The sequence below is a fragment of the Hemitrygon akajei genome, chromosome 10 (assembly GCF_048418815.1).
Source record: "Hemitrygon akajei chromosome 10, sHemAka1.3, whole genome shotgun sequence".
NCBI lineage: Eukaryota > Metazoa > Chordata > Chondrichthyes > Myliobatiformes > Dasyatidae > Hemitrygon > Hemitrygon akajei.
This window is the reverse complement of record NC_133133.1, coordinates 132343605-132370864: the sequence shown is the minus strand read 5'-3', so window position 1 is coordinate 132370864 and position 27260 is coordinate 132343605. Positions and strand designations below refer to the sequence as shown.

Sequence of the window (27260 nt, the reverse complement as noted above, 5' to 3'; positions counted from 1 at the left end):
AACATTCCTTGAAAGAGCCTGAAGATCCACAGATCCTGGGATAATTTCTGGTGGGCAAAAGCAACCTGAAACCAAAGAAAGACAACATGAATCACTGAACAAATTGAATTTTTTCAAGGTTCTTTTTGCTGCCCTAATCAATAGTCATGAATGACATCTGATATATCATGTGCAAGGAGGCTGAGGTTCCTATTCTGTTACTCACCTTCACAGTGTGTCCCGTTCCCTCTGTAATAGGATTTGCACTCACAGTGGTAGGAACCCATCGAATTCAGACACTGAGCGTTGCTGTCACACTGATTCAGCGCCGGATCCGCACACTCGTTGACATCTGAAAAAGAGTAGATAAATAAACAATCAGAGGTGGAGGGAAGGTGGAAGAAGTGTGTGGACTAGTCTATAGTATGTCCTGCAGAATCATTCCAACAGCTCAGAGATGTAACGAGGTCCAAGTATATAAATAGACAAACATCATGATATGTAATCTTTCTATTTCTGCAGTAGCAACCTCACTTCATCAAAGACTACACACTTCTGCCAGGCTAAAGCAGAGATTTACCCTAGAGGGCATGCCCAGAACCAGTGGTCATAGTATGGGCACAACATTCAGGAATGAGATGAAATTTCTCCAGTCAGAGGATGAAATCTTCTGTCTGATGTTGAGGTTATAATTAAGAAAGAGATGGTGAGATTTTGAGGCACAAATGCCATCATGTGGCATGGGGAAGACAGCAGTTTACGGGAGTGATGTAAATGGTCACATTGACTGATGCAACAGGGTCTTAGGGCTGATTAACCTCATCTAGTTTCCATTTTTTTTTACATCTCAATCAGTTCAGTCATTGGAACAGTTCATTGTAGAATCTCAAGTTTGGCTTTTAAATTATTTGGTGTGAGTTCCTCAAGGATAAAATGTAAAAGGTCAAACCTGTGCACATTGATCTGTTTCCGGGTCTCAGGGTGTATCCTGGGTGACAGTCACAGTGGTAACTGCCCACCGTGTTCACACAGAGCTGGGAGCAGCCGCCATTGTCCCGCAGACATTCATCCACATCTGAAAAACAGGGATGTGTTACACTCAATTTTATTTTCAGGAAACGACATTGCTGTTACAGTAAATTAATGCTTTCATTATAACATTACAGATTACTGTTGCAGTTTTCATGTTTTAAAACTAAAATGTTGAGGTTGTTGTCAGCCTGGATGTCATTTCAATCAAACAACTGGTTGATGATGAGAGAGAGAATGAGAGAGAGAGAGTGAATGAATGAGGGAGAGAGAGAATGAGAAAGAGAAAATGAAGGAGAGAGAGTGAGATAGAGAGAAGAGAGAGAGCTGTTGTAGAAGAAAGGGGCATGGGGAAGGAGGGGGGTGAGGAATGAAGCAAGTGATAGAGCAAGATAGGTAGCAAGAGAGGGGGCAAGATTCAGAGAAAGGAAGGAGGGTGAATGTGAGGACAGAGTGGAGAATTGGAGGTGGGAAGAAGGGGGAGATGAAGGGAGAGAGTGCTGTAAGGAGGATTGTGATGGAGTCTGAGAGGAGATCTGGGGAGAAAGGTGGGATAGAAGGTGGGGAAGAAGGGGGTAAAGGGGAAGGAGAAGGGGAAGAGGGGAAGGAGAGGGGGAAAGAGGTTAGGGAAGAGGGAGAAGAGAGAAGGCAGAAAAAGGGAGAAGAGGGGGAAGGGTGGGGAAAGTGTGAAGAGGGCAAGGAGGAAGGGGAATAGGGGGAAGGGGAATAGGGGGAAGGGGAATAGGGGGAAGGGGAAGAGGGGAGAAATGGGAGGAGGGGAGAAATGGGAGGAGGGGAGAAATGGGAGGAGGGGAGAAATGGGAGCAAGCGAGAAAGGGGGAGGGGAGGAAGTGTGAAAGGGGAGGGGGAGAAAAGGGAGGAGAGGAGAAAGGGGGAAAGGGCTGGAGAAGGGTGAAAAGTGGGGACAGGGAGCAGGAAAGCACCACATAGTCCCTTGGAGAGTTCAAGACTCCCACCAGTCTCTGATATGAAAAAAAAACTTTGCTTCACTTTCTCTCTAATCCTTTTACCAATTACTTAGACACATTGATCCACCTTCAAGGGAAATGAGAGAAGGAGTAGCACTATGCAGGAACCTTGTCAGGTTATACATCTCTCAGTAGATATTTCAGAGTTAGTGACCACAATTTATGGAACATAGATCATCATAGCGCAATGCAGGCCCTTTAGCCCATGATGTTGTGCTGACCTTTTAAGTAACTCTAAGACCAATCTAGGCCTTCCCGCCTACATTACCTTCCATTTTTATTTCATTCAAGTGCCTATTTAAGAGTTTCATAAATGTCCATAATGTATCTGCCTTCACCAGCACCATTTACCACTCTCTCTGTATAAGACATACCTCTGACACCCTCTATACTTTCCTCAATTCCCATTTAAAATTTTGCCCCCTTCATATTAGTCCTTCCCACCCTGGGAAAAAGTCTTTGGCAATCTACTCCATCTATGCCTCTTATCATCTTGTAAACTATTATCTCTCATCCTCCCTGAGATTTGCCATAGCCTTGGATAATGAGAAGAGCAGAAGGGAGGAGGGCTAATTATGATGCTATTAGACAAGAACTTAGGAGAGTAAATTGGGAACAGATGTTCTCAGGGAAATGTATAATGGAAAAGCGGAAGTTGTTCAGGGAGTATTTGCATTGTGTTCTTGGTAGGTTTGTCCCATTCAGGTAGTGAAAGGACAATGGTTGACAAGAGAGGTGGAACATTTAGTGAAAAGGAGAAAGGAAGCATACTTAATGTTTAGGAAGAAAAGATCAGACAAGAATCTTGAGAGTTTTAAAGACGCTAGGAGATAAGGGACTTAGAAGAGCTAAAAGGAGTCACGAGAAAGCCTTGGTGAATAGGATTAAAAAAGCAGGCCATTCTACAAGAACTTGAAGGAGGATGAGTAGAGTGAGCAGAGGAAAGAGGAGACACGTGTCTGGAGTCAGGGGAGGTAGGGGAGGTCCTGAATGAATCCATTGCTTCAGTTTCACCAGTGGCCGGAGCCTTGACAAAAGCGAGCTTCGTGCAGAACATGCTGGAACATATCAAAATTAAGAAAGAGGATGTGTTGTAAATTTTGAAAATCATTTGGATAAATAAGACCCTAGTCCCAATGGGATAAATTATCACTTCATGGGGGGATAGTATCAAACAAATACATTAACTGAGAGATTTCCACAGCAAAAGATTCAGTACCAGTTACCTGTACAAGACCTTCCATCCCCAGTGTAGCCAGCCCCACACACACACTGGAAGGAGCCGGGGGTGTTGGAACAGGAGGCTGATCTTTGACAGTTGTGACTTCCAGTCTGGCATTCATCCACATCTACAGTTGGGAAGAAAGAGAGAGGTCACTGTAAGGTCACCTGCTTCTTAAACAATCAACTTCTCACCACAGTGTACAAATATTGCACATGAAAGAGACTGAGTCAGCTTGTTTTCTCACAAAAGACCCTCTGTACTTATTGCAGGAGTCCCTGGCCGCCCATCTTCTCACGCCATTCACAGAATAAGCCTCTATTATCTTGACACCAATATATGGGTCAATTACTTTAATGGCTGGGTAGGAAAAGAAGTGGAAGATGTTTGAATAACATTAGGATAGATGAGTTCCCAGGGCCAGGAGGGATATCCCCCATGTTTCAACGGGAAGAGATTGCTATCTTACTAACAGAAGATTGGAGGATAGTAAATGCTATACATTTGTTCAAGAAAGCTAATGGGAATAATCTTTGGCGTCTTACAACAGTGGTATGCAGGGTCTGGAGAGGGTTCTTGGAGACAGGACTTATGAGCATTTGGAGAAACAGTCTGATTAGGGCTAGTCAGCAAGATAGTTCAAGCCTTACAAGGCTGACTGAATTCTTCGAGGAAGTGACAAAACAGATTGATGAAGGTAGAGCAGTGGATATGATGCACATGGAGTTTAGGTAAACGTTTGTTAAGTTCCCCATTCAGAAAGTCAGGAGGCATAGGATTAATGGAAATTAGGTGCATGAATTCACAAACAAGAGAAAATCTGCATATGTTGGAAATCCAAGCAACATACTGGAACTCTCCAGTCCTGAGGAATGGTCTCATCCCGAAATGTCGACTGTACTCCTTTCCATAGATGTTGCTTGGCTTGCTGAGTTCCTCCAGTATTTTGTGTGTGCTGCATGAATTCAGAATTGGTTTGCACACAAAAGGATGAGGACTATAACGGGTGGTATTCCACAGGAATCGGTTCTGGTGTTCCCACTTTTTGTCATTTCCATAAATCACTTAGATGAGGAAGTGGAAAGGGTGGGTTAGTAAGTTTGCAGACAACACAAAGGGTGGTACTGCTGTGGATAGTGTAGTATGTTGCCATGGGTACAACGGGACATCGACAGGATGCAGAGTTAGGCTGAGAAGTGGCAGATGGAGTTCAATCTAGAAAAATGTGAAGTGATATAATTTGAAAGGTCAAACTTGAAGGCAGAGTACAATATTAATGGCAGGGTTCTTAGCATTGTGGAGGGATTGAAGGATCTTAGGGTCCAAGTCCGTAGATCCCTGAAAGTTGTCATGAAAGTCAACAGGGTGGATAAGAAGGCATATAGTACGTTGGCCTTCAGTAGTCAGGGAACTGCGTTTAAGAGCCGAGAGGTAATGCTGTAACTCAATAAAATTCTGGTTAGACCACACTTGGTGTTCTGTGTTTCGTTCTGATTGTTTCAATATAGGAGGGATACGGAAACTTTAGTGAGGGTTCAGAGGAGACTTAGCTGGATGCTGACTGGATTAGAGAGCCTGTTTTATGAGGAAAGGTTGAACAAATTAGGGCTTGAGGCTGAGAATAAGCAGTGATTTGATGAAAGTGTGTATGATAATAAGAGACATAGCGAGAGTGGACAGCCAGTGACCTTTTCCCAGGGCAGAAAAGGTTAATATGAGAGGAATGTATAAAAAAGATGTCTGATGATTTTTTTTAGAAACACAGATAGTGGTAAGTGCTCAGAATGCATTGCTGGGATTGTGGGAAAGTCAAATACATTAAGAACATTTAAAAGACTCTTAAGCAATGGATGATAGAAAAATGTAGGGTTATATGGGAAGGAAGAATTAGATTGATCTTGGTGTAGGCTGAAAATCCAGCACATTGCCATGGACCAATGTGCCAATGGGCCTGTACTGTGTTTAACTGTTTTATGTTCCATGTTCTATGAAATGGGTCTTTTCTATTTACCCCTGCTCTTCAATTGACTTTGCTCAGCTTTCTCTGTCCCAAATAAAACAACCTGAACTTCAATTCTTCCTCACAGTCACATGTTCTATAGTCCTGGAAACATCCTGGGTAATCTCCTGCCTTCTCTGCAGTGTAATCACACCTGTCATGGAACGTGGTGACTGGAACTCTCAAAAGTACACAGGTTATGGTCCAATTCAGTGTTGGATTTGGTTTGAGCATCACTTCCATAGTTGTAGACTCGATGCTTCAAACAATAACGGAACACGTCCTATTTAATCATCCTGTTGACCTGTCCAACTTCAAGGATATGTGGACATGTGCATTACATCTAATGATGCAACATACTTCAGAGATTCCTGATCATATAGAAACCTTCCATGAAAGACATTGAATCTTCAGTGTCACTTACCTGTACAAGTCCTTCCATCCCCAGTGTAGCCAGCCCCACACACACACTGGAAGGAGCCGGGGGTGTTGGAACAGGAGGCCGAGCTGTGACAGTCATGGTTCCCAGTCTGACACTCATCCACATCTGGAGTTTGGAAGAAAGGAAAGAAGTCACTATTATCTCCATAGCCATGAGAATGTTTGAATTCCCATTGCTACATGATTACACTGCAGAACCACAAGTCTTGCTTTTAGAAGTGGAAATTTTTGGTTTGGGTTCTTCAAGGATAAAATATAACAGGTCAAACCTGTGCATGATGTACTGTTCCCAGGACTCAGGGTGTATCCTGGGTGACAGTCACAGCGGTAACTGCCCACCGTGTTCACACAGAGCTGGGAGCAGCTGCCATTGTCCCACAGACATTCGTCCACATCTGAAAAGCAGGGGCATGTTATAACTACTAGGCTACAAGACAAAGGAACAGATTCTGTCATTTGAACTCAGCTGATTTGTTTTATCCCTCAACCCCATTCTCCTGTCTTTTCCCCGTAACATTTCATGTACCTACCAACCACCGTTTTAAATACACACAATGACTTGGCCTCCACAGCTGAATGTGACAATGAATTCCACAGAATCACCTCCCTCTGTCTACAGAAGTGCCTCCTCATTTCTGCACTAAAGAATGTTTGTTGTATTTTGAGGCTTTGCTTTCTGGTCTTTCACTCTCACAGTAATGGAAGCAACTTCTTCATGTCCACTCTATTTTGGCTTTTCAATAGCAAGCACAGGCCCAGAGCTATGAAGTATCCTCATATGTTAACCCTTTCATTCCTACCATCATTCTCATAAACCTCCTCTGTACCCTCTCCAATGCTAACACATCCTTTCTTAGATCTGGGGCCCAAAACTGCTCACATTACCACAAATTTGTTCTGACTAATGTCATATAAAGCCTTAGGCATTACATTCTTGCTTTTCTATTTCAGTATTCTGGAAATGAATGCTAACATTGCATTTGCCTTTCTTACTAATGATTCAGCCTGCAAGTTAACATAGAACACAGACTGGAATGATGGGTTTAAGGGAGACCACAAATCTTGCTTTTAACAAAGGAAGATAATTGAAGTGAGTTATTTGAGGATGAAATGTAAAAAGTCAAACCTGTGCATGTTGTTCTGTTTCCGGGACTCAGGGTGTACCCTGGGTGACAGGCACAGTGGTAACTGCCCACCGTGTTCACACAGAGCTGGGAGCAGCCGCCATTGTCCTGCAGACACTCATCCACATCTGAAAAGCAGGGATGTGTCATGCTCATTTTAAATTTATATTGTATGCTTATACTGATGCTCTGCTAAAACAATGGAACATGTTTTAAACCCTTAGGATCTTATGAATTAAGAGTACAGGCTCAATTTTCACACTTTTAAAAAACTAAATGTTCAAATTAATTTAACCCTGATGTGAAGTTGGTGAGATCAAAACAAAATCCATTTCAATTCACTGGCTGGTTAGTTTATTACTAGGTAGCTTAGGTGGATAGAAATATACTCAAAATTGCTCACTGGCCACAAGTGCCTCCCTTAACAACAGAATATGAGACAGCGAGGTAGAAAGACAGAGAGAATGTCAGAGATAGCAATTAAGATTGTGAGGGATAGAGAAATAGAGGGAGAAATAGGGTGTAAGCTATATAGAGAGATAGAGGGAGTGGTAGAGTGTGTGAGAGAGAGAGGGAGGGAGGGGGAGAGGGAGGGGGAGAGGGAGGGGGAGAGGGAGGGGGAGAGGGAGGGGGAGAGGGAGGGGGAGAGGGAGGGGGAGAGGGAGGGGGAGGGGGAGGGGGAGAGGGAGAGGGAGAGGGAGAGAGATTGGCCATAATATGTGTTAGTGCACAGTTAATGTAATTTAGTGTTTGATGGTCAGCATGAACTCAATGGACTGAGGGAACTGTTTCACTCTGTAAGAATGATTTGTAGTTCAGCTTTTCTTCAACTAACTCATTATTACTGGCTGTCATAATCAGAGTTGATCACTTCCTGAATTTTACAGTTCTCTCCTCCAAATGTAAATTGGTTCTTTAAGTAGATTTTAGGGATCATCCAGTCAAATTTCCAGTATGGATCTTACAAGATAACTTTGGGATGTCTTTATCATCTACTGTACTAACTCACTTTTTAACATCTTCTCTGCCCAATTCTGTTCTCAACCAAGATGCCTACAAATGTCAGTTTGAATTTGAGAGAGCACAGTTCTCCAAATGCCTCACATGATTCTCCTTATGAGAACCGTTTTGCTAAAAACCACAAGAAATTGAGGGAGTTGTGAACACAGTCTATCAAATACACCATTCTCTCCTCATCCACTCTGTCTATATTTCCCTCTGTCTCAGGAAAGCTGCCAACGTTATCAAGGCCCCCTCTCACCCCTGTCATTCTTTCTTCGCTGCTGACCCATGACTGTGCTGCAACACACAGCCTGAACCACATCATCCAGTTCGCCGATGATATGACCATGGTGGGTCTCATCAGCAAAAACGACGAGTCAACTTACAGAGAGGAGGTGCAGCGGCTAATGGACTGGTGCAGAGCCAACAACCTGTCTCTGAATGTGAACAAAACAAAAGAGATGGTTGTTGACTTCAGGAGTGACCACTCCCCGCTGAACATTGACGGCTCCTCGGTAGAGTTTGTTAAGAGCACCAAATTTCTTGGTGTTCACCTGGTGGAGAATCTCACCTGGTCCCTCAACACCAGCTCCACAGCAAAGAAAGCCCAGCAGCGTCTCCACTTTCTGCGAAGGCTGAGGAAAGTCCATCTCCCAACCCCCCATGCTCATCACATTCTACAGGGGTTGTACTGAGAGCATCCTGAGCAGCTGCATCACTGCCTGGTTTGGAAATTGCACCATCTCGGATCGCAAGACCCTGCAGCGGATAGTGAGGTCAGCTGAGAAGGTAATCGGGGTCTCTCTTCCCACCATTACAGACATTTACACCACATGCTGCATCCGCAAAGCAAACAGCATTACGAAGGACCCCACACACCCCTCATACAAACTCTTATCCTTCCTGCCATCTGGGAAAAGGTACCGAAGCATTCAGGTTCTCAGGGAGTTTGGATGGAAAAACTTGATAAGATATTTTATTACACTCTCACAGAAATCCCATTATGATAGTAACCTCCCTGTTTGCTGGAGAAATTGTAGAAATCAAAATGCAAATCATTATCATATTTTTTGGGACTGCCCTGTTATCAAAAACTATTGGAGGGGGATACACAATGCCCTACAAGACATCTTTAAATGTGAAATACCCTTAGGGAGTAAGACCATATATTTTGGATATATACCTCAAGAATGGTTGAAAAGAGATAAATATTTAATGAATATACTGATGGTGGCTGGTAAAAAGACTCTTACTAGGAAATGGTTATCACAGGAGAGCCCAACTTTAAATGCATGGATGGAAATTACAATGGACATTTACAAAATGGAGAAGATAACAGCATCTGCTAATCATAAGCTGGAACAATTTGATTCATACTGGGAAAATGGTTTAACTACATAATGCCTCATAGGCCTGATTTTATTCTCACAAATCAATGAATATATTGTAAAAAAAATCACTCCCTACTTGTACATAGTTTTTTCCTTTTGCTTGTTTTTTCTTTCCACTTTTTTCTATAAGTGTATACCTCAGATAAATACTTTGTGGAGATTTGTGATATATATGATTATATGATATATATGTACAATGTCTGAAATACATCTTATGGAAATGTTTGTTTGATGATGAACTTCAATAAAAACATAAATTACTAAAAAAAGAAGCATTCGGGCTCTCACGACCAGACTATGTAACAGTTTCTTCCCCCAAGCCATCAGACTCCTCAATACCCAGAGTCCAACTTACTGCCCTCTACTGTGCCTATTGTCTTGTTTATTATTTATTGTAATGCCTGCACTGTTTTGTGCACTTTATGCAGTCCTGGGTAGGTCTGTAATCTAGTGTAGTTTTTTTCCTGTGTTGTTTTCACGTAGTTCAGTGTAGTTTTTGTACTGTTTCATGTAGCACCATGGTCCGGAAAAACATTGTCTCGTTTTTACTATGTACTGTACCAGCAGTTATGGTCGAAATGTCAATAAAAAAGTGACTTGACTTGACGTGACTTCCACCCCCTCCCTCTGGACAGAAGATACAGAAGTTTAAAATGCACAACACAAGACTTGAGCACAGTTTCTCATCTATTATTATAAGACTTAAATGGACCTCTTGTACAAGAAAGGTGAACTCTTGATCTCACTATCTACCTTGTCATGGCCCTTGCATCATATTTATCGACCCTTACTGCAATTTCTCTGTAACTATAAACACTATATCCTGCATTGTGTTTTTATTTCCTTGGCATTGTACTGTCACACTGTACCTATGTATGGAGTGATCGGACTGAAAACAAAGGATTTCAGTAAATGTGATAATAATAAAATAATTACCAATTGAACCTATACATTGTGCAGAGAATCTCAAAATGAGAGAGAACTGAGAGACTCACCAGAGTGGATGTTGAAGGTGAAAGGTTGGGAGGTCACCAGGCCATCTGAGGAGGTGTTTACCTGGATGATAGTCGTACACACGGACAGGGAGCCCAGACCTGAGATTCAATTCACAAAGTAAGCTGTAAATATATGCAAAACAATTTCCATGGAAACACCTGATCTTCTCTGAGAATTCAACAAGTAGATCATGGCAGTGCCTCATAATGAACCACAAGTTCAACACTCCATCTGCAAAAATACAAACTTCTGGAGGCACTCTGCAGTTCAGAGAGCATCTAGGAGGGAAAGGAACTGTCGAGGTTGCAGATTGAGAACCTCCAACTCTCAGTGTGTGTCACTGAGGCAAGCTTCCAGTGACTGGACTGGGAGTCTCTGCTTTGTCCTGTTTCTCTTGTAATGTGTTTGATTCCCGGAGAACCAGCCTCAGTCTTCTTCCACACTTGAACCCTTCACTGTTTCCAGAGCAAATGAAGATCCATTCCTCTCCAAGGATGCTTCCTGATGCACTGAGTTCCCCCAGTGTTTTGTTCCTTGTTATTGACTCCAACATCTACAGTCTTTTGTGTTTCCATTGAACATCCATCAGCAGTTCTAACCAGAAACGTTAACTCTACTCTCTGTGGATGCTGTCTGACCTTTATTTTCTGTATGTCTTTCAGACCTCCATCATATTCATTTTGTTATATTTTCATGCCATTGTGGTCTACTGAGCTCCCTCCCACATTACACACCTGCTGAAGTTACACTCATCCAGAATTCTACCACTGTATTTGACTTCAGATCTTATCCATCATCCCTGTGCATGTGAAATCCCTTGTTTGAATGCATTCATTTTCAAAACTAAATCTTCATTTTTAAATCCTTAAGTGGTCTCTCTCCTCCTCATCTCTGAGGCCTTCTCAGCCCTACAAGCTCCTTGGAATTCTGTTATCTTCTTTTTTCATGTTTATTAACATCACTCTCAAACTTCAGCTCTGCTTTTCCCCCCATTGACCTCCACACTTCCCTCCTCTTAATTAAATCATTTACAAAAACCCAGCACCTGAGGAAATTTCACATTGATCTTGGTGGAGTGTGAATGGAGATACAGTAGTTGTTGAGTTGGGCAGCCTCAATGAGGATCTCTGTCAAATTTTGTCAACCAACTTAGGGAGGTCGATCTGCTGCAGCTCACTGGAATCTTAAAACTCACAGGCCACTCCGCAAAGCAGAGATCTCTGCATCTGAGTCCTGGGCCTGGGAGTCCTTGCTTCATTTGTAATTGGTTTCTGTCTCTAGCTCAAAACCAGTCAAAGGTCTGTCTCCGCCATCACTTCCTCTACCTCATCCAAGCACATAACTCTACCCTACGGCACTAAACCCCCATTTAACCCACTGTAGCTCTACATCACACATCATCCTGACATCATCATTCGACTACTCCATCCTCTCACTACAACACTGCACTACCCACATTCCCACAAAACCACTCCCACTGCTTCCCCTACACAACCTCATCTCAATAACTCCTATAACAGTCCACCTAATCACCCACCCTCTACACCACCAAACATCCTTTCTTACTCCCCAGCCTTCTATAGCCTCACGCCTCTTCTGTTTGCACTACCCATCTCTACCCCTGCAGTATCACACCACAACACCAAACTAATTGAACTAGTCATCAAATTCTGAACTGAAGTAACACCATCTCCCTATACAATATCCATATCCTTCCATTTGCTGCACATTCATGTGTCTATCTAAAAGCCTCTTCAACATCCCCATTTTATTTGTCTCCACCATCACGTCAGGCAACCCATTCAGGTACTCACCACCCTGTGTAAACCACTTGCCCCACTCATCTCATTTGAAATTACCCCCTCACTCTAAATGCGTGCACTTAGGTATTTTTTTTCTCAGCTCAAGTCAGTAAAATCTCATTTCACAATTGCTAAGAAACTATTCTATTCTAGTGGTGATTGGCTTTCTGGAGGTTTACATAAATATTGCTATGTGGACCTAATTGTTTAATGCTATTGTGTAGTGACTTTGGGATGCCACAAGTTCTAGATATTACAATTGGGATAATGTACACCCTGCTCATGTTCCATAGTCTTTCAATTTCCTCTTTTAATTCAGCATATTTCTGGTATTTTCATTTATTGATTTTGGTATGTGTGTTTGGAATCACTATATCTATTAAGTAAGATGTTCTAGCTTGTTTATCCTATAATATTATATCAAGATGGTTATTATGGATTGTCCTACCTGTAATAATAAATTGGTGGTAATATAATTTGTAGGACCCTAACTCTAAACTGGATCAGGCTTGTATGATGCAGTAGGGTATGATGCATTTTATGAGTTTGTATTTTAAAGCAAGGTTTTACTGAATTATGTTTTTCACTTGATTGTGGATGTGTAAGTTATCAGATTGAGTTAACCTGGTGCTGAGCCCTGTAATGCATTGGATTGCTTCTGGTTTCTCTTGTCATTTTTTCATTTATCGTCTTGAATTTGTCGTTCTTTTATTATGTATTTTTGATATTTTTTTGTGTTAACCACCTGGTCCTGTATTGCTACAAGGACCCCTCTCTGTTGCTGTGAAGAGATCTCCAACTCAGAGCCAGGCATTCGCCGCCTCCTCGTTGATATCTACTTTGCTCAGACTGTGGGGATGTCTTCCATGGAGGGTCATGCTCTTCCATTCAGTAACATTTTCTTCTGTTGTGATAATTTCTTCATTTTTCTGGGTTGGGCTTTCTCTTAAGTTTAGAGGTAAGTACGTCCTGTTTTCATTGATGAAAATATACCCTCAGAAGTTTTATCTCACTGTTGTGGAATCTCTTATGTCTGTTATTCCTCTTCCTCTTTCTATCCAAGATAGTGTTAACGTAAGTGTGTTCAAATGTACATAGTGTTTTTTAAAATTTGTCATTTCAGTTGTTATTTCTCTTTGTAAATTTTCCAGATCAGTTTCAGACCAAGTTATTCTGTCAAAGGAATACATTAATATGGGGATAGTGAAGCTGTTTATTGCCTTTGCTGTATTTTTACTTTTGAGCTCTGTTTGGCAGATTTTCTTAAACCCTGAAGTAAATTCTCTGGAAAGTTTTCCCTATATCGCACTATGATCTATGTTATTTGCTTGTTGAGATCCCAGATACTTATACAGCATGTTTCATATTCACCCATAGGTTGTATTGTATCCTGCTGCTCTGTTTTATAATCTACTAGCTCTATTGCAACCTTTTTAATGTTTAATGTTCTGCATTTATCTAGTTCTAAGTTCCTGTTTATATCTTTAGAAAATAGTTCTACTATTTGAGTTAATTGCTTTAGTTTTACTGATGTCAGATTTCAGATTGTCTATTATATAGAGGGGTTTCAAGGTATAATTCGTTTGCTTGTCTCTGATTTGACATCCCGTTTTTGTCTTATTCAGTAAATTAGAGACAAGCAAAAATCTGAAAATGCTGGAAATCCAAGCAACACAAACAAAATGCTGGAGGAACTCAGCAGGCCAGGCAGCATCTATGGAAAAAAAGTATAGTCAACATTTTGGATAAATTAGAGAGCGGGTTTAAAGCTAGCCAAATCCATAGTGGGCTAAGAGAGACACTAGAGAAAATGCCTCAGTTTATTTTGATAACGGTAGTTGTTCATTTTTGGTTGTTAATAGAGTGATTATAGTATGCCAATGCTTCATCAGATATTGCAGAAATTTCACAAGGATTGGGTGTAATTTATATACATTAAGAGTTTCTATTAATCATGAGCATGGGATGGAATATTATTATTATTCTTTGTGCATTTGCATACTTTGTTGTCTTTTGCACACTTGTTATCCACGCAGTTGGTGCAGTCTTTCATTGACTCTATTACGGTTATTGGATTTATTGAGTATGGCTGCAAGAAAATGAATTTCAGGGTTGTACACGGTCACACACACACACACACACACACACACACACACACACACACACACACACACACACACACACACACACACACACACACACACACACACACACACACACACACACACACACACACGTAATTTGATAATAAATTTACTTTGAACCCTCCAGTTTCCTATAGCCCACTCTATCTCTAAACCACTCATACTGCATCACATCAATCCTAACACCAGCTCCACTTCCACTAATCCCCTCTCCCCCTACAACACTGTATCAACCACATTCCCACACCATCCCTGCTTCCCCAAACCATCCTTACTCCTATAGCACACCACCAACCCCCCATCTGCACTACCCTGCTATATCACACCATTTCCTCTTTCCCCTTTAACCTCACTCCTACAACACTGCACAGCACCCACCAACCCTACCTTCCTTACCCCACAGCACTTCTATACCCTCACACCACTGTTGTTTCACTTAATCAGCTCTACCCTGAAGATACTACACCAAAACACCAACCTGGAAAAGGTATTCAGAAAGACAAATTCAGCAGCTGAGCACTCACTCCATTTGTCAATATTGACTGATGAGAATAGACCTGGAACACCTTACCTGTTAAAATTAAAGTGGTTGTGTTTGCAGGCTGAGAGCTCTGTATCTGCTGGACCCCACCAGTGTGGTTTGTACAATTGATATTAATTTGATAGTCGAGGATCACAATTCCTGGAATTGGATTGGCTCCCCACGTCAGTGTGATGTTAGGTCCTGTAACGTTGGCACCTACAGTCTGCACCATGTTCCTAATGTCTGTGCAAGAAGGTAAAAGAGAGATAAATAGATGAGTAGATGGTTTCTCTGGTTTGAGACCTTGATGAGCTTCAGAAAGATTTTCCAGGACACCAACAGTCAGCTTTTGTTTGTGGCAACATCTCTCATTGATTCAGAAGGTTCCAGGTTCCAGTCTGACTCCAGACAGATCTAGCCTAATATGAGGAAAGTTTCAACACCAGCAGTAAAATGCCCAGCCACGTCCTGTTCACTGTCTAATGCTCCAAATGCATCACACTCCAGACCTGTGCTGTCTAGCTGGTGGAATGGTTCTGGTAGTCAGCATGTCCAAAACTCTGATCCACTCTTACAGCCATGGTATCGATGTGTCCAGTCCAGTTGGGTTTATGGCCAAACTTAAAAAGTGAACAGGGCCTGCTGGGGCTTTTTGTGGAGATTGAGATCATGGAAGCTGTTGCTTATGGATCTTAATGACAGATTAAAAAAAAATGAACGGGGCCTGTTGTGATTTTGGTGGAGTTTAAAATACAAAGATTGGTGGAGGGGCAGGTAGTGTTGAGGAAACAGGTAGGATGCAGAAGGACATAGACAGATTAGGAAAATGGGCAAGAAAGTGGCAAATGAAATATAATGTTGAAAAATGCATGGTCATGCACTTTGGGAGTAGAAATAAATGTGCAGACTATTTTCTAAGTGGAGAGAAAATCCAGGAATCTGAGATGCAGAGGGACCTGAGAGTCCTTGTGCACAACACCCCGATGGTTAACTTGCAAGTTGAGTCGGTGGTGAGGAAGGCGAATGCCATGTTAGCATTCATTTCAAGAGGTCTAAAATACAAGAGCAAGGATGTTATGCTGAGGCTTTATAAGGTACTAGTGAGTTTTGACCTTGAGTATGCTGAACAGTTTTGGGCCCCTCATCTTAGAAAAGATGTGCTGGCATTGGAGAGGTTCCAGAGGAGGTTCACAAGGATTATTCCAGGAATGAAAGGGTTATCATATGAGGAACGTTTGATGGCTAGGGGTCTGTACTCACTAGAATTCAGAAGGATGAGGAGGGATCTTATTGAACCTTTCGAATGTTGAAAGGCCTAGACAGAGCAGATGTGGAAAGAATGTTTCTCAATGTGGGAGAGTCGAGGACAAGAGGGCACAACCTCAGGATAGAGGGGCACTCTTTCAAAACAGAGATGAGGAGAAATTTCTTTAGCCAAAGGCTGGTGACTTTGTGGAATTTGTTGCCACAGGCAGCTGTGGAGGCCAGGTTATTAGGTGTATTTAAGGGAGAGATTGATAGGTTCTTGATTGGGCATGGCATCAAAGGTTACGGGGAGAAGGCCAGGAACTGGGGTTGAGGAGGAGATAGGAAAAAGGATCAGCCACGATTGAATGGCGGAGTAGACTTGATGAGCCAGATGGCCTAATTCTGCTCCCATGTCTTATGGTCTTAAAATCATGGAAGCAACTGCTTGTGGATCTTAGCGCCAGTGGGGCCCATTGAGACTTTCTGCAGAGCTTGAGATCATTTGGCAAGGGCCAATAAAAAGAAGTTAGGATTTAAGCTTTTGTTGCCCTGGGACAGGGTTAGAGTGGGGAGCTTGAGGCTTTAAATAAAGAATCTCTGGCAAGAAGAAAGAGAAGGCCAGGGTAAGTTTCTAGGAATTTTTTTTCCTTCTGTCTTTCTTATTACACATTTAGAGCAGTGAGAATGGCAATCAGGACAGGAGAGTTGTCTCTTGTGAGATGTGAGATGACAGGGAAACCTCCAGTGTCCCTCACAACTACACCTGCAGGAAGTGTACACAGCTGCAGCTTCATACAGATCATACTAGGGAAATGGAGCCGGAGCTGAATGGTCTTCAGCTCATTTGAGAGATGGAGTGGTCCAGGAGATACAAGGCGATAGTTACACTTAAGGTGCAGGACAAGGTAACTGGGTGACCTTCTGAGAGTGAAGGGGGAGAAGCAGCCAATGCAGGGCACCCCTATGGCTGTTCCCCTCAATAACAAGTATAGTGTTTTGGATACAATTTCAGGGGGGGGGGGGGAGGAATGACCAACCAGAGGAATGCCACAGCAGTCAGATCGCTGGCACTGAATCTGACTCTGTGACTCAGAATGGAAAGGGGTAGGGAAGAGGCAAGCAATATTGATAGGGGATTCATTGGTTAGGGAACAAACAGGAGATAATGTGGACATGAATGAGATTCCCAGATGGTATGCTTCCTCCCAGGTGCCATTGTCACAGACATGCTGGATTGAGTCCATAGCATTGTTAAGGGTGTGGGTGAGCAGCCAGAGGTTGTGGTCTATGCAGGTACCAATAACATAGGCAGGAAGGGTGATGCGTTTAGGGAGTTAGACACAGAGAGTGCTGGAAGAATTCAGCAGCTCAGGCAGTATCCATGGTAGTGAATGATCAGTTGATGTTTCTGGCCAAGACTCTTCATCAGGACTGGAAATAAAGGGGGAGGATGCCAGCATAAAAAGGTGGGGAGAAGAGGAAGACAGGCTATAAGGTGATGGGTGAAGCCGGGGGGTGGGGAAGGGGTAATGAAGTGAGAAGCTGTGAGGTGATAGGTGGAAAAGGCAAAAGGGCCGGAGAAGAAGAGGCCACTTTGGGGAATAGAAGGAGAGGGAAGGGGGAGGGAAAGATTACTGGAAGGAGAAATTCATAAGGTGGAACATTCTATCCTCAGCAAGGGCTTACCTCTGTCCCCCTCTGCCCGCACCTCAGTGAGTTCTGTGCCCAGCCCAAAGCCAAGCTCTTCTTCCATCACATCCACCTCTGAGCCCACTTCTTTAGTAAAGATCTCCCACCCCACACCAATGACCCCCTAACACCTGTCTCCATCCCTCCTCCTCTTCTTCTTGGATACCGCACTCTGCTTCCCTGACTGCTCTGTATCTTTTAATCTTTAATTGCTGATGAGACGTCAACCAGCTTGACTTCAGCATTCCTCTCTCCTCCTCGAACCTTGCCCCCCTCTCTCCACAGCAACCTCAACCTCACCATGAAACCCGCAGACGAAGGAGGCGCTGTTGTAGTGCGGCGGACTGACCTCTATCTTGCAGAGGGCAGGCAGCAGCTCTCAGACAGCTCATCTTCCCCTTGAAAAGGACCCCAGTCCAGACTATCAGGTGACTGTCTCCCACACCGACATTAACTTCACCAATGGTGGCGATCTCCTATCCACTGCTACCAAACTCATAGTTCCCTCACCCTGCATTGCTTCTTTCTACCTCCTGTCCAAGAGCCACAAACCTTTTTGTTCAGTTAGGCCCATTGTCTCTACCTGCTCCACCGAACTCGTGTCTAATACCTCGACTCCATTGTATCCTTTTTGGTTTAGTCCCTTCCCACTTACATCTGCATCACTTCACATGCTCTCAATCTCCTCTTTTCTTTTTAAATCTCTTTATTAATTTTCAAATACATAGGCATAATAACAATAGTAGTACAGAGAGATTGGGATTACATTGTTGGTAAACAGTATATACGAGTAAAAGCTATAGATAACACAAATGTACTAAGCCTCCCAAACTCTTCATGTAAATAAACATGGTAGAAAAAAAGAAAACGTGTCAAAAATCCCCAAATTAGAAAACAAAGAAAAACTAAACTAACCTGAACAAAAATAAACTAAACAAAGCTGGGCTATTATATTACATCAGAATCAATCAATAATGTCAATAACTCCGCTCCTCTATCCATATATTTAAGGTTAATAAAAAGGATTCAGAAAAGGTCAAGTTACATCATGTGAAAGTGTTGAATAAATGGTCTCCAAGTTTCTTTGAATTTAATCAAAGGGTCAAAAGTGACACTTCTGATTTTTTCTAAATTTAAACAAGATATAGTTTACGAAAACCGTTGGAATATAGTAGGAGGATTAATCTCTTTCCAGTTCAATAAAATGGATCTTTTAGCCATTAATGTAACAAATGCAATCATCTGACAAGCTGAAGAAGATAAGTAATTATATTTCACCATTGGTAAGCCAAAAATTGCAGTAACAGGATGAGGATATAAATCAATACGCAAAGCTGTTGAAATAATATCAAAAATGTTTTTCTAATATTTCTCCAAAAGAGGACAAGACCAGAACATATGAGTCAAAGAAGCTACCTCAGAATAACATCTAGCACAGATAGGATTTATATGGGAGTAAAAATGAGCTAGCTTGTCTTTAGACATATGGGCCCTGTGCACCACCTTAAACTGTATCAACGCATGCTTAGCACATATAGAGGAGGAGTTAACTAATTGGAGAATTTTTTCCCATTTCTCTATAGGTAAAGAAAGTTGAAGTTCCCTTTCCCATTCATTCTTAATTTTATCTAATATACCTGGCTGTATTTTCATAATCATATCATAAATAGTTGCTATTAAACCCTTCTGATAAGGGTTTAAACCTGAATTTTTTTCCGTGGTATCAGTTGGATATGAATTCGGAAAAGTATATAACATATTATTCAAAAAGTTTCTAATTTGTAAGTATCTAAAAAAATGGGACCTGAGCATATTATATTTATTAGACAACTGTTCAAAAGACATGAGTTATTCAAGAATAAGTCACGAAAACATGTTATACCTTTCGTTTTCCATAACAAAAAGGCTTGATCCATAACAGAGGGTTGAAAAAAGAAATTAGATATAATAGAGCTTGATAGAATAAATTTGTTCAAGCCAAAAAATTTACAAAATTGAAAGCATATTCATTGTTTATATTTAATTATTGGATTAACCATTTGTTCATTCAATTTAGAAATAACAAAGGGAAGCAAGGTCCTTAAAATAGAAGCCAATGAAAACCCTTGTATGGATTTACATTTAAGGTCTACCCATTGTGGACTTTGAATTACATCCAAATCCTGTGTCCAAAATGTTAAATATCGGATATTAATTTCCCAGTAATAAAATCTAAAATTCTGCAATGCCAAGCCACCATCCTTTTCAGACTTCTGTAAATATTTTTTACTTAACCTAGGACTTTTATTCTGCCATATGTATGAAGGAATTTTAGAATCAACAATAGCAAAAAAGGATTTAGAAATAAAAATTGGTAGTGCTTGAAATAAGTATAAAAATTTAGGTAAAATAATCATCTTAATAGCATTGATTTGACCAATCAGTGATAAAGACAATGGGGACCATTTAGTAAGCAATTGTTTAACCTGATCAATTAAAGGTAAAAAATTGACCTTAAATAAATCCTTTATGCTTCTTAGTAATTCTAACACCCAAATAAGTAAAATAATCTGTAACTAATCTGAATGGTAAACATTTATAAATTGGAACCTGCATATTTAATGGGAAGAGTTCACTCTTATTAAGATGCAGTTTGTAGCCAAAAAAGCTACTAAACTGAGCAAGCAGAGATATAACTGCAGGAATGGATTTCTCAGGATTAGAAATATATAGTAACAGGTCATCTGCATATAATGATAGCTTGTATGTCCCATTCCCACGGGTAATGCCAAATATATTGGGTGAGTCACGAATAGCAATAGCTAAAGGTTCCAAAGCAATATCGAATAATAAAGGGCTAAGAGGACACCTTGCCTGGTGCCACAAAACAACTGAAAAAAGGGAGATCTTTGATTATTGGTAAATACTGAAGCCGAAGGGGTATTGTATATCAATTTAATCCAAGATATAAATTTCGGACTAAAATTAAATTTCTCAGGAATACTGAGTAAGTATGGCCATTCAATTCTGTCAAATGCTTTCTCAGCATCCAGTGAAATGACACATTCTGGAGTTCTAGATGAGGGAGTGTAAACTATATTAATTAATCTCCTAATATTAAAAGATGAATAATGATTTTTAATAAATCCAGTCTGGTCGACAGAGATAATTTGAGGCAAAATATTCTGCAATCTAGTTGCCAATATTTTAGAAGAAATATTGGAATCCACATTCAGCAAGGATATAGGCCTATATGATGCACATTCAGTAGGATCTTTATCTTTTTTAAGAATTAGGGAAATAGAGGCTTCGTAAAAAGATTGCAGTAACTTACCTATGGTTAATGCATCCTTAAAGATTTTACATAACCAAGGAGAAAGTATAGTAGAAAAGGATTTTTAAAAATTCTACCGTGTAACCATCTGGACCAGGTGCTTTACCTGACTTTATTGAAAAAAATAGCCTCCTTTATTTCTTCTTCTGTAATAGGTGCACTTAAAGTTAAACATTCATTGAGTGATAATTTCGGAATATTCAATTTCCTTAAAAATTCATACATTATAGTGGAGTCATCAGGAGATTCTGATTGATATAAAGTAGTATAAAATTCTTGAAAAGATTTGTTTATCTCATCATGATCAACCATCAGAGTACCATCTCATTTACACATCTTGATAATCTGGTGTTTAACCGAAGCAGTTGTCAATTGATTAGCCAGTAATTTACCAAATTTATCACCATGTATATAAAACTGTCTCCTAATTTTAATTAATCGATTTTCAATCGAGGATGTTAGTAATAGACTATGCTCCATTTGAAGTTCAACTCTCCCTTTATAAAGCTTCTTACTAGGAGCAATAGAATATTTCTTATCAATCTCTTTAATCTTGTCAACCAGCATCAGTATTTCATTATTGATTCATTTTTTTCACACCAGCAGAATATGAAATAACTTGTCCATGGATATATACTTTAAAAGTGTCCCATAATACCCCACTGGAAATTTCTTCCGTAAAATTTGTTGAAAATAAAAAATCAATCTGTTCCTTAATAAAATTGACAAAGTCCAAGTCCTGAAGTAGAATAGAATTGAACCGCCATTGTCTAGTACTAGAAAATGTATCCATTATTTTGATAGATAGTTTCAAGGGCACATGGTCAGAGATGGCAACAAATTTTAATTCCCTGGACCCGACTGCCTCATTTTCACCATGAATATCAAGTCCCTATATATTTCCAGCTCCCATCAAGCTCTCCGCTTTTTTCTCAGTAAAAGAACCAACCGGTTGCCCTCTGCCATTACCCTCCTTCTTCTGGCAGAACTGGTCCTCACCGTGAACAATTTCTCCCTCAGCTCTTCTTACTTTCTCCAAACTCAAGGGGCAGCCATGGGCACTTGCATGGACCCCAGCTATGCCTGCCTTTCAGTTGGCTACATGGAACAGTCCAGGTCCCAAGCCTTCCCCGGTAATGCTCTCTGATTCTTTCTGCACTACAGTACATTGCTGACTGCATTGGTGCTACTTCACGCACCCATGTTGAGCTCGACAACTTCATCAACCTTGCTTCCAACTTCCCCCCGCCCTTAACTTCACTTGGTCCCTTTCTGACACTTCTCTCCCCTTTCTCAATATCTCTATCTCCATCTCTGGAAACAAACTATCAACTGAAATCTTTTATAAATCAACCGATTCCCACAGCTAACTTAACTATACCTCTTCCCATCCTGTCTCCTGTAAAAATGTTATAACCTTTTCTCAGTTCCTTTGTCTTTGCCATATCTGTCCCTGGGATGAAGCTTCCTTTCCAGAACATCAGAGATGTCCTCCTTCTTCAAAGGATAGTGTTTCCCTTCTTCCACTGTTGACACTGCCTTCATCACATCTCATCCATAACCCAGACATCCATGCTCACCCCATATTCCTGTCAGCTTAACAGAGATAGAGTCCTTCTTGTTCTTACCTACTGCACCATGGGCCTAGGTATCCAACACATCATTCTTCACTACTTCCACCATCTTCAACATGATCCTACCACCAAACACATCTCTGCCTCTTCCACCCTCAGAGCTCTCCACTTTCCACAGGGTTCGCTTCCTCCATGATTCCCTTGCCCACTTGTCCCTCCCCACAAATCTCCCTCCTGGCACGTATCACTACAAGCAGCAAAAATGCAACACCTGCTGATTCGAACTCTCCCTCACCTCCATTCAGGGCACCAAACAGTCCTCCCAGGTGAGGAAACTTCAGCTGTGAATCTGGTGGGGTTGTCTATTGTACTTGGTGCTCCAGATGTGGCCTCCTCTACATTGCTGAGATTCGACATAAAGTGGGGGACTGCTTTGTGCAGCACTTCTGCTCCATCTACAAAAAGTGTAATTACCTGGCAGCTATCCATTGTAACTTCTATCCCCATTCCCATTCTGTCATGTCTGTCTACAGCCTCCTCTTCTGCCATGATGAGGTCACACTCAGGTTGAAGGAGCGACATCACATATTCCATCTAGGTAGTCTCCAACCTGATGGCATGAACATCAGTTTTTCCTTCAATAATTTTTTCCCTCCCCTTCCCTTTCCTTCTATTCACCACTCTGAACTCTTACCTCTTCTCCTCACCTGCCCAATGCCTACCTCTGGTGCACCTCCTTCTTTCACATGGACCACTCTCCTATCAGATTCATACTTCTTCAGCTATATGCCTTTTCCACCTATCACCTTTCAGTTTCTCATTTCTCACCTGGCTTCATCTATCACTTTCTAGCTTGTCCTTCTTCCCTTTCCTCACCTTTCTGGCATCTACCCCCTTTCTTTCTTGTCCTGATGAAGAGTCTCAGTTTGATATGTCAACTGTTTATTTATTTCTATTGACGCTGCCTGACCTGCTGAGTTTCTCCAGCATTTTGTGCGGGTTGCTCTTGATTTTCCACCATGTGCAAAATCTCCTGTGCCAGGAAGCTAGATGCTATGTTAAAGGACAGGACCTCCAGAATGGAGAAGTCCTGTTAAACTGTATTATCTTCCTATTTTTAGCCTCACTAGCACAAAACTTATAAAGCCTTAGCATTACATCCTTGATTTTATATTCTGGTCCTCTCAAAATGAATGCAAACATTGCATTTACCTTCCTTACCACTGACTTAACCTGCAAGTTAACCTGTAGGGAATCCCGCATGAGGTCTCCCAAGTACCTTTGTGCCTCTGATTTTTGAATTTCTTCCCTATTTAGAAAATAGTCTACATCTTTATTCCTTCTACCAAAGTACATGACCATACTCTGCTCTACACTACATTCTACCTGAGACATCTTTTCCCATTCTCCTCATGTTTCTAAGTCCTTCTGCGGACTTCCTGCTTCCTCAACACTACCTGCCCCTCCACCATGTATCATTGGCAAACCACCACAAAGCCATCAATTCCGTCATCCAAGTCATTGACATATAACATCAAAAGAAGCAAACCCAGCACAGACTCCTACAGAATACCACTAGTCTCTGCAGCCAACCAGAATAATCCCTCCTTATTCCCATGCTTTGCCTCCTGTCAGTCAGCCAATCTTCTATCCATGCTATTATCTTTCCTGTAATACCATGGGCTCTAATTTTATTAAGTAGACTCATGTGCAGCACCTTTTCCAAGGCCTTCGAAAAATCCAAGTAAGTAACATCTACTACTTCTCCTTTGTCTATCCTGCCTGATATTTTTTCAAAGTATTCCAGCAGGTTTGTCAGGCAGGATTTTCCCTTAAGGAAAGCATGCTGACTTTAGCTTATTTATCATGTACCTCCAAGTACCCTGAAACATCATCATAATAATGGACTCCAACATCTTCCTAATCACTAAAGTCAGACTAATGGGCCTATAATTTCCTATCGTTTGCCTCCCACCCTTCTTAAAGTGACATTTGCAATTTTCCAGTCCTTTGGAACAATTACAGAATCTAATGATTATTGAAAGATCACCACTAATACCTCCACAATCTCTTCAGCTACCCCTTTCAGAACCCCGGGATGTAGTCCATCTGATCCAGGTGACTTAATCTACCCTCAGACCTTTCAGCTTCTCAAGAACCTTATGCTTAGTAATAGCAACTACACGCAGTTCTTACCCTGATATTCTTGAACTTCTGACATACTGCTGGTGTCTTCCACAGTAAAAACTGACACAAAATACTTAACAAGTTTGTCCACCACTTCTTTGTTTCCCATTGTTATATTTCCAGCATCATTTTCCTGTGGTCTGATATCTACTCTAAACTCTCTTTTACCCATTATATGTCTGAAAAAAAAACTTTGGGTATTGTCTTTTATATTATAAACTAGCTTACCTTCAGCTTTTCTCTCCTTGTGGCTTTTTTAGTTGCCTTCACAGTTGGATTTTAAAAGCTTCCCAATCCTCTAACTTCCCACTAATTTTTGCTATATTATATGCCCTCTTTTTTTACTTTTATTATTGTATTTGACTTCCCTTTTCAGCCACAGTTGCCCCATCTTTCAATTAGAATAAGCTTCTTTGGGATGTATCTATCCTGAATCTTCAAAATTTCTCTCAGAAATCCCAGCCATTGCTGTTCTACTAATATTCCCTTTCAATGAACATTGACCTGCTCCTCTCTAATGCCTGTGTCGTACGCTTTACTCCACTGTAATAATGACACATCTGATTTTACCATCTCCCTCTCCAACTGCAAGGTGAATTTGATCATATTATGACTGCTGTCAGCAAAGGGTTCCTTTGCCTTAAAATTCCCTACTCTTCTCTCCTATACGCAGTTAGAATGAATATTGATCATGATTAATGTATCACTGCACACTTATAATTAACCAGGAACAACAAGATTAATGATTTGTTTAGAATAAAAAAGGCATCCTTTATAAAATCCAGAGGCAGCAGATGACTAAGTCAAGAAGCAATTAATCAAAGGGGAGTTAGTAGCACAAAACCGTTTATAGCAATGAAATAAATTGTATGCTTCTTTTGTAGTTAACAATGAAGATATATAAAAGATTTGCAAGGGGATGTTTGTTGGCTGGAGAGAGAGTTCTGATTCTCCCCTTTATCTGTAGGGACAGGTCATATGTACTGTAAAATGCAGTCTGCCTCATATCGGCCATACAGAATAAAATATTGGAGCAGAATTAGGCTCAGTAGTGTAGTAGCTAGCCTGCTGCTATTACAGGGAGTTGGTATGTTCTACCCATGACTATGTGGATTTCCTTCGAGGGACCTGGTACTGTCACATTCCAAAGACGTACAGATTGATAGGTTAATTGGTCACTTGGGTGTAATTGGGCAGTGCACTCTTATTGGGCCAGAATATCCTGAAACCATGCTGTATTTCTAAATAAATGCACCCATTGGGCCCATTGATCTGTTCCACCATTCAATTATGTATGAGTTTTTTTCTCAACCCTGTTATCCTGCGAACTCCTGCAGCAATTTCCAGTCTAAAACCTATTAACCTTGACCTTAAATATGCTCTGGCAGCCCCTCATAGCAACAAATTCCACAGATACTTAACCATTTATATGAAGAAAATCCTCCTCATCTCAATTCTAAAGGGACATTATTTATTCTGATGCTGTGCCCAGCCCCCCGATCCAAGATTCTCTTATTAATGGAAAAAACTCCACATCTACTCTAAGCATGGCAGATAGTTGAGAATGGGGAAGGGGTGATGTTGATGGGGGCGTGACAACAATAGACTGGGATTAGTGTAGATAGAGGCTTAATGGTTGGATTGGATGTGATTTGCTGAAAGACTGGTTTCCATCCTGCACAACACAACGACTGACAACATAAAGAAAGAATCTGATCCAAATTGATTTCTGAGTCGGTGGAGTAACATTCAGACTCAGAGCTGAGATTGTAGGCCAAGCAGACCATTAGTATTAGAACCACAGAACCATAGAACATTACAGCACAGAAACAGGCCTTTTGGCCCTTCTTGGCTGTGCCGAACCATTTTTCTGCCTAGTCCCACTGACCTGCACACAGCCCCTATCCCTCCATACACCTCTCATCCATGTACCTGTCCAAGTTTTTCTTAAATGTTAAAAGTGAGCCCGCATTTATCACTTCATCTGGCAGCTCATTCCACACTCCCACCACTCTTTGTGTGAAGAAGCCCCCCCCCCAATGTTCCCTTTAAACTTTTCCCCCTTCACCCTTTAACCCATGGCCTCTGGTTTTTTTCTCCCCTAGCCTCAGTGGAAAAAGCTTGTTTGCATTCACTCTATCTATACCCATCATAATTTTATATACCTCTATCAAATCTCCCCTCATTCTTCTACGCTCCAGGGAATAAAGTCTTAACCTATTCAATCTTTCTCGGTAACTCAGTTTCTCAAGTCCCAGCAACATCCTTGTAAAACCTTCTTTGCACTCTTTCAACCTTGTTAATATCCTTCCTGTAATTCAGTGAATTAATGGTAAAAATTTCCAGCTTCCTCCACTGCTCACCCAAATCCAGAAACAGTACTCGTCGGAAAATGTTACCTGTGATCTGTGTGTACGGTGCAGACTTACCATAACATCCGGTCTCTGATTCACTCCAGCCTGGCACGCAGATACACACCGGATATCCTGACTTATCTGAGCCGCAGCTTGCAGTTACATCACAATCCACTCTCCGGCAGGGATACCACTCTGTAAAGGTCAGGAATGACACAGTGATATCAGTAAAGGGATGGATCGGATGTTCATTC

General features: G+C 41.3%; 1 protein-coding gene across 1 annotated transcript; it reads right to left on the bottom strand.

The window, feature by feature from the left end:
• Positions 1–27116, bottom strand: LOC140734026 (uncharacterized; the record flags this gene model as incomplete). Its single annotated transcript, XM_073057606.1, has 10 exons — positions 27082–27116; positions 14690–14884; positions 10172–10270; positions 6786–6911; positions 5929–6054; positions 5643–5765; positions 3224–3346; positions 929–1054; positions 206–331; positions 1–65 (listed from the first exon to the last, which is right to left on the bottom strand). Coding segments are annotated over exons 2-10 (1098 nt in total), but the record flags the coding sequence as incomplete, so codon positions are not given.
• Between the last annotated feature and the right edge of the window lie 144 nt (positions 27117–27260).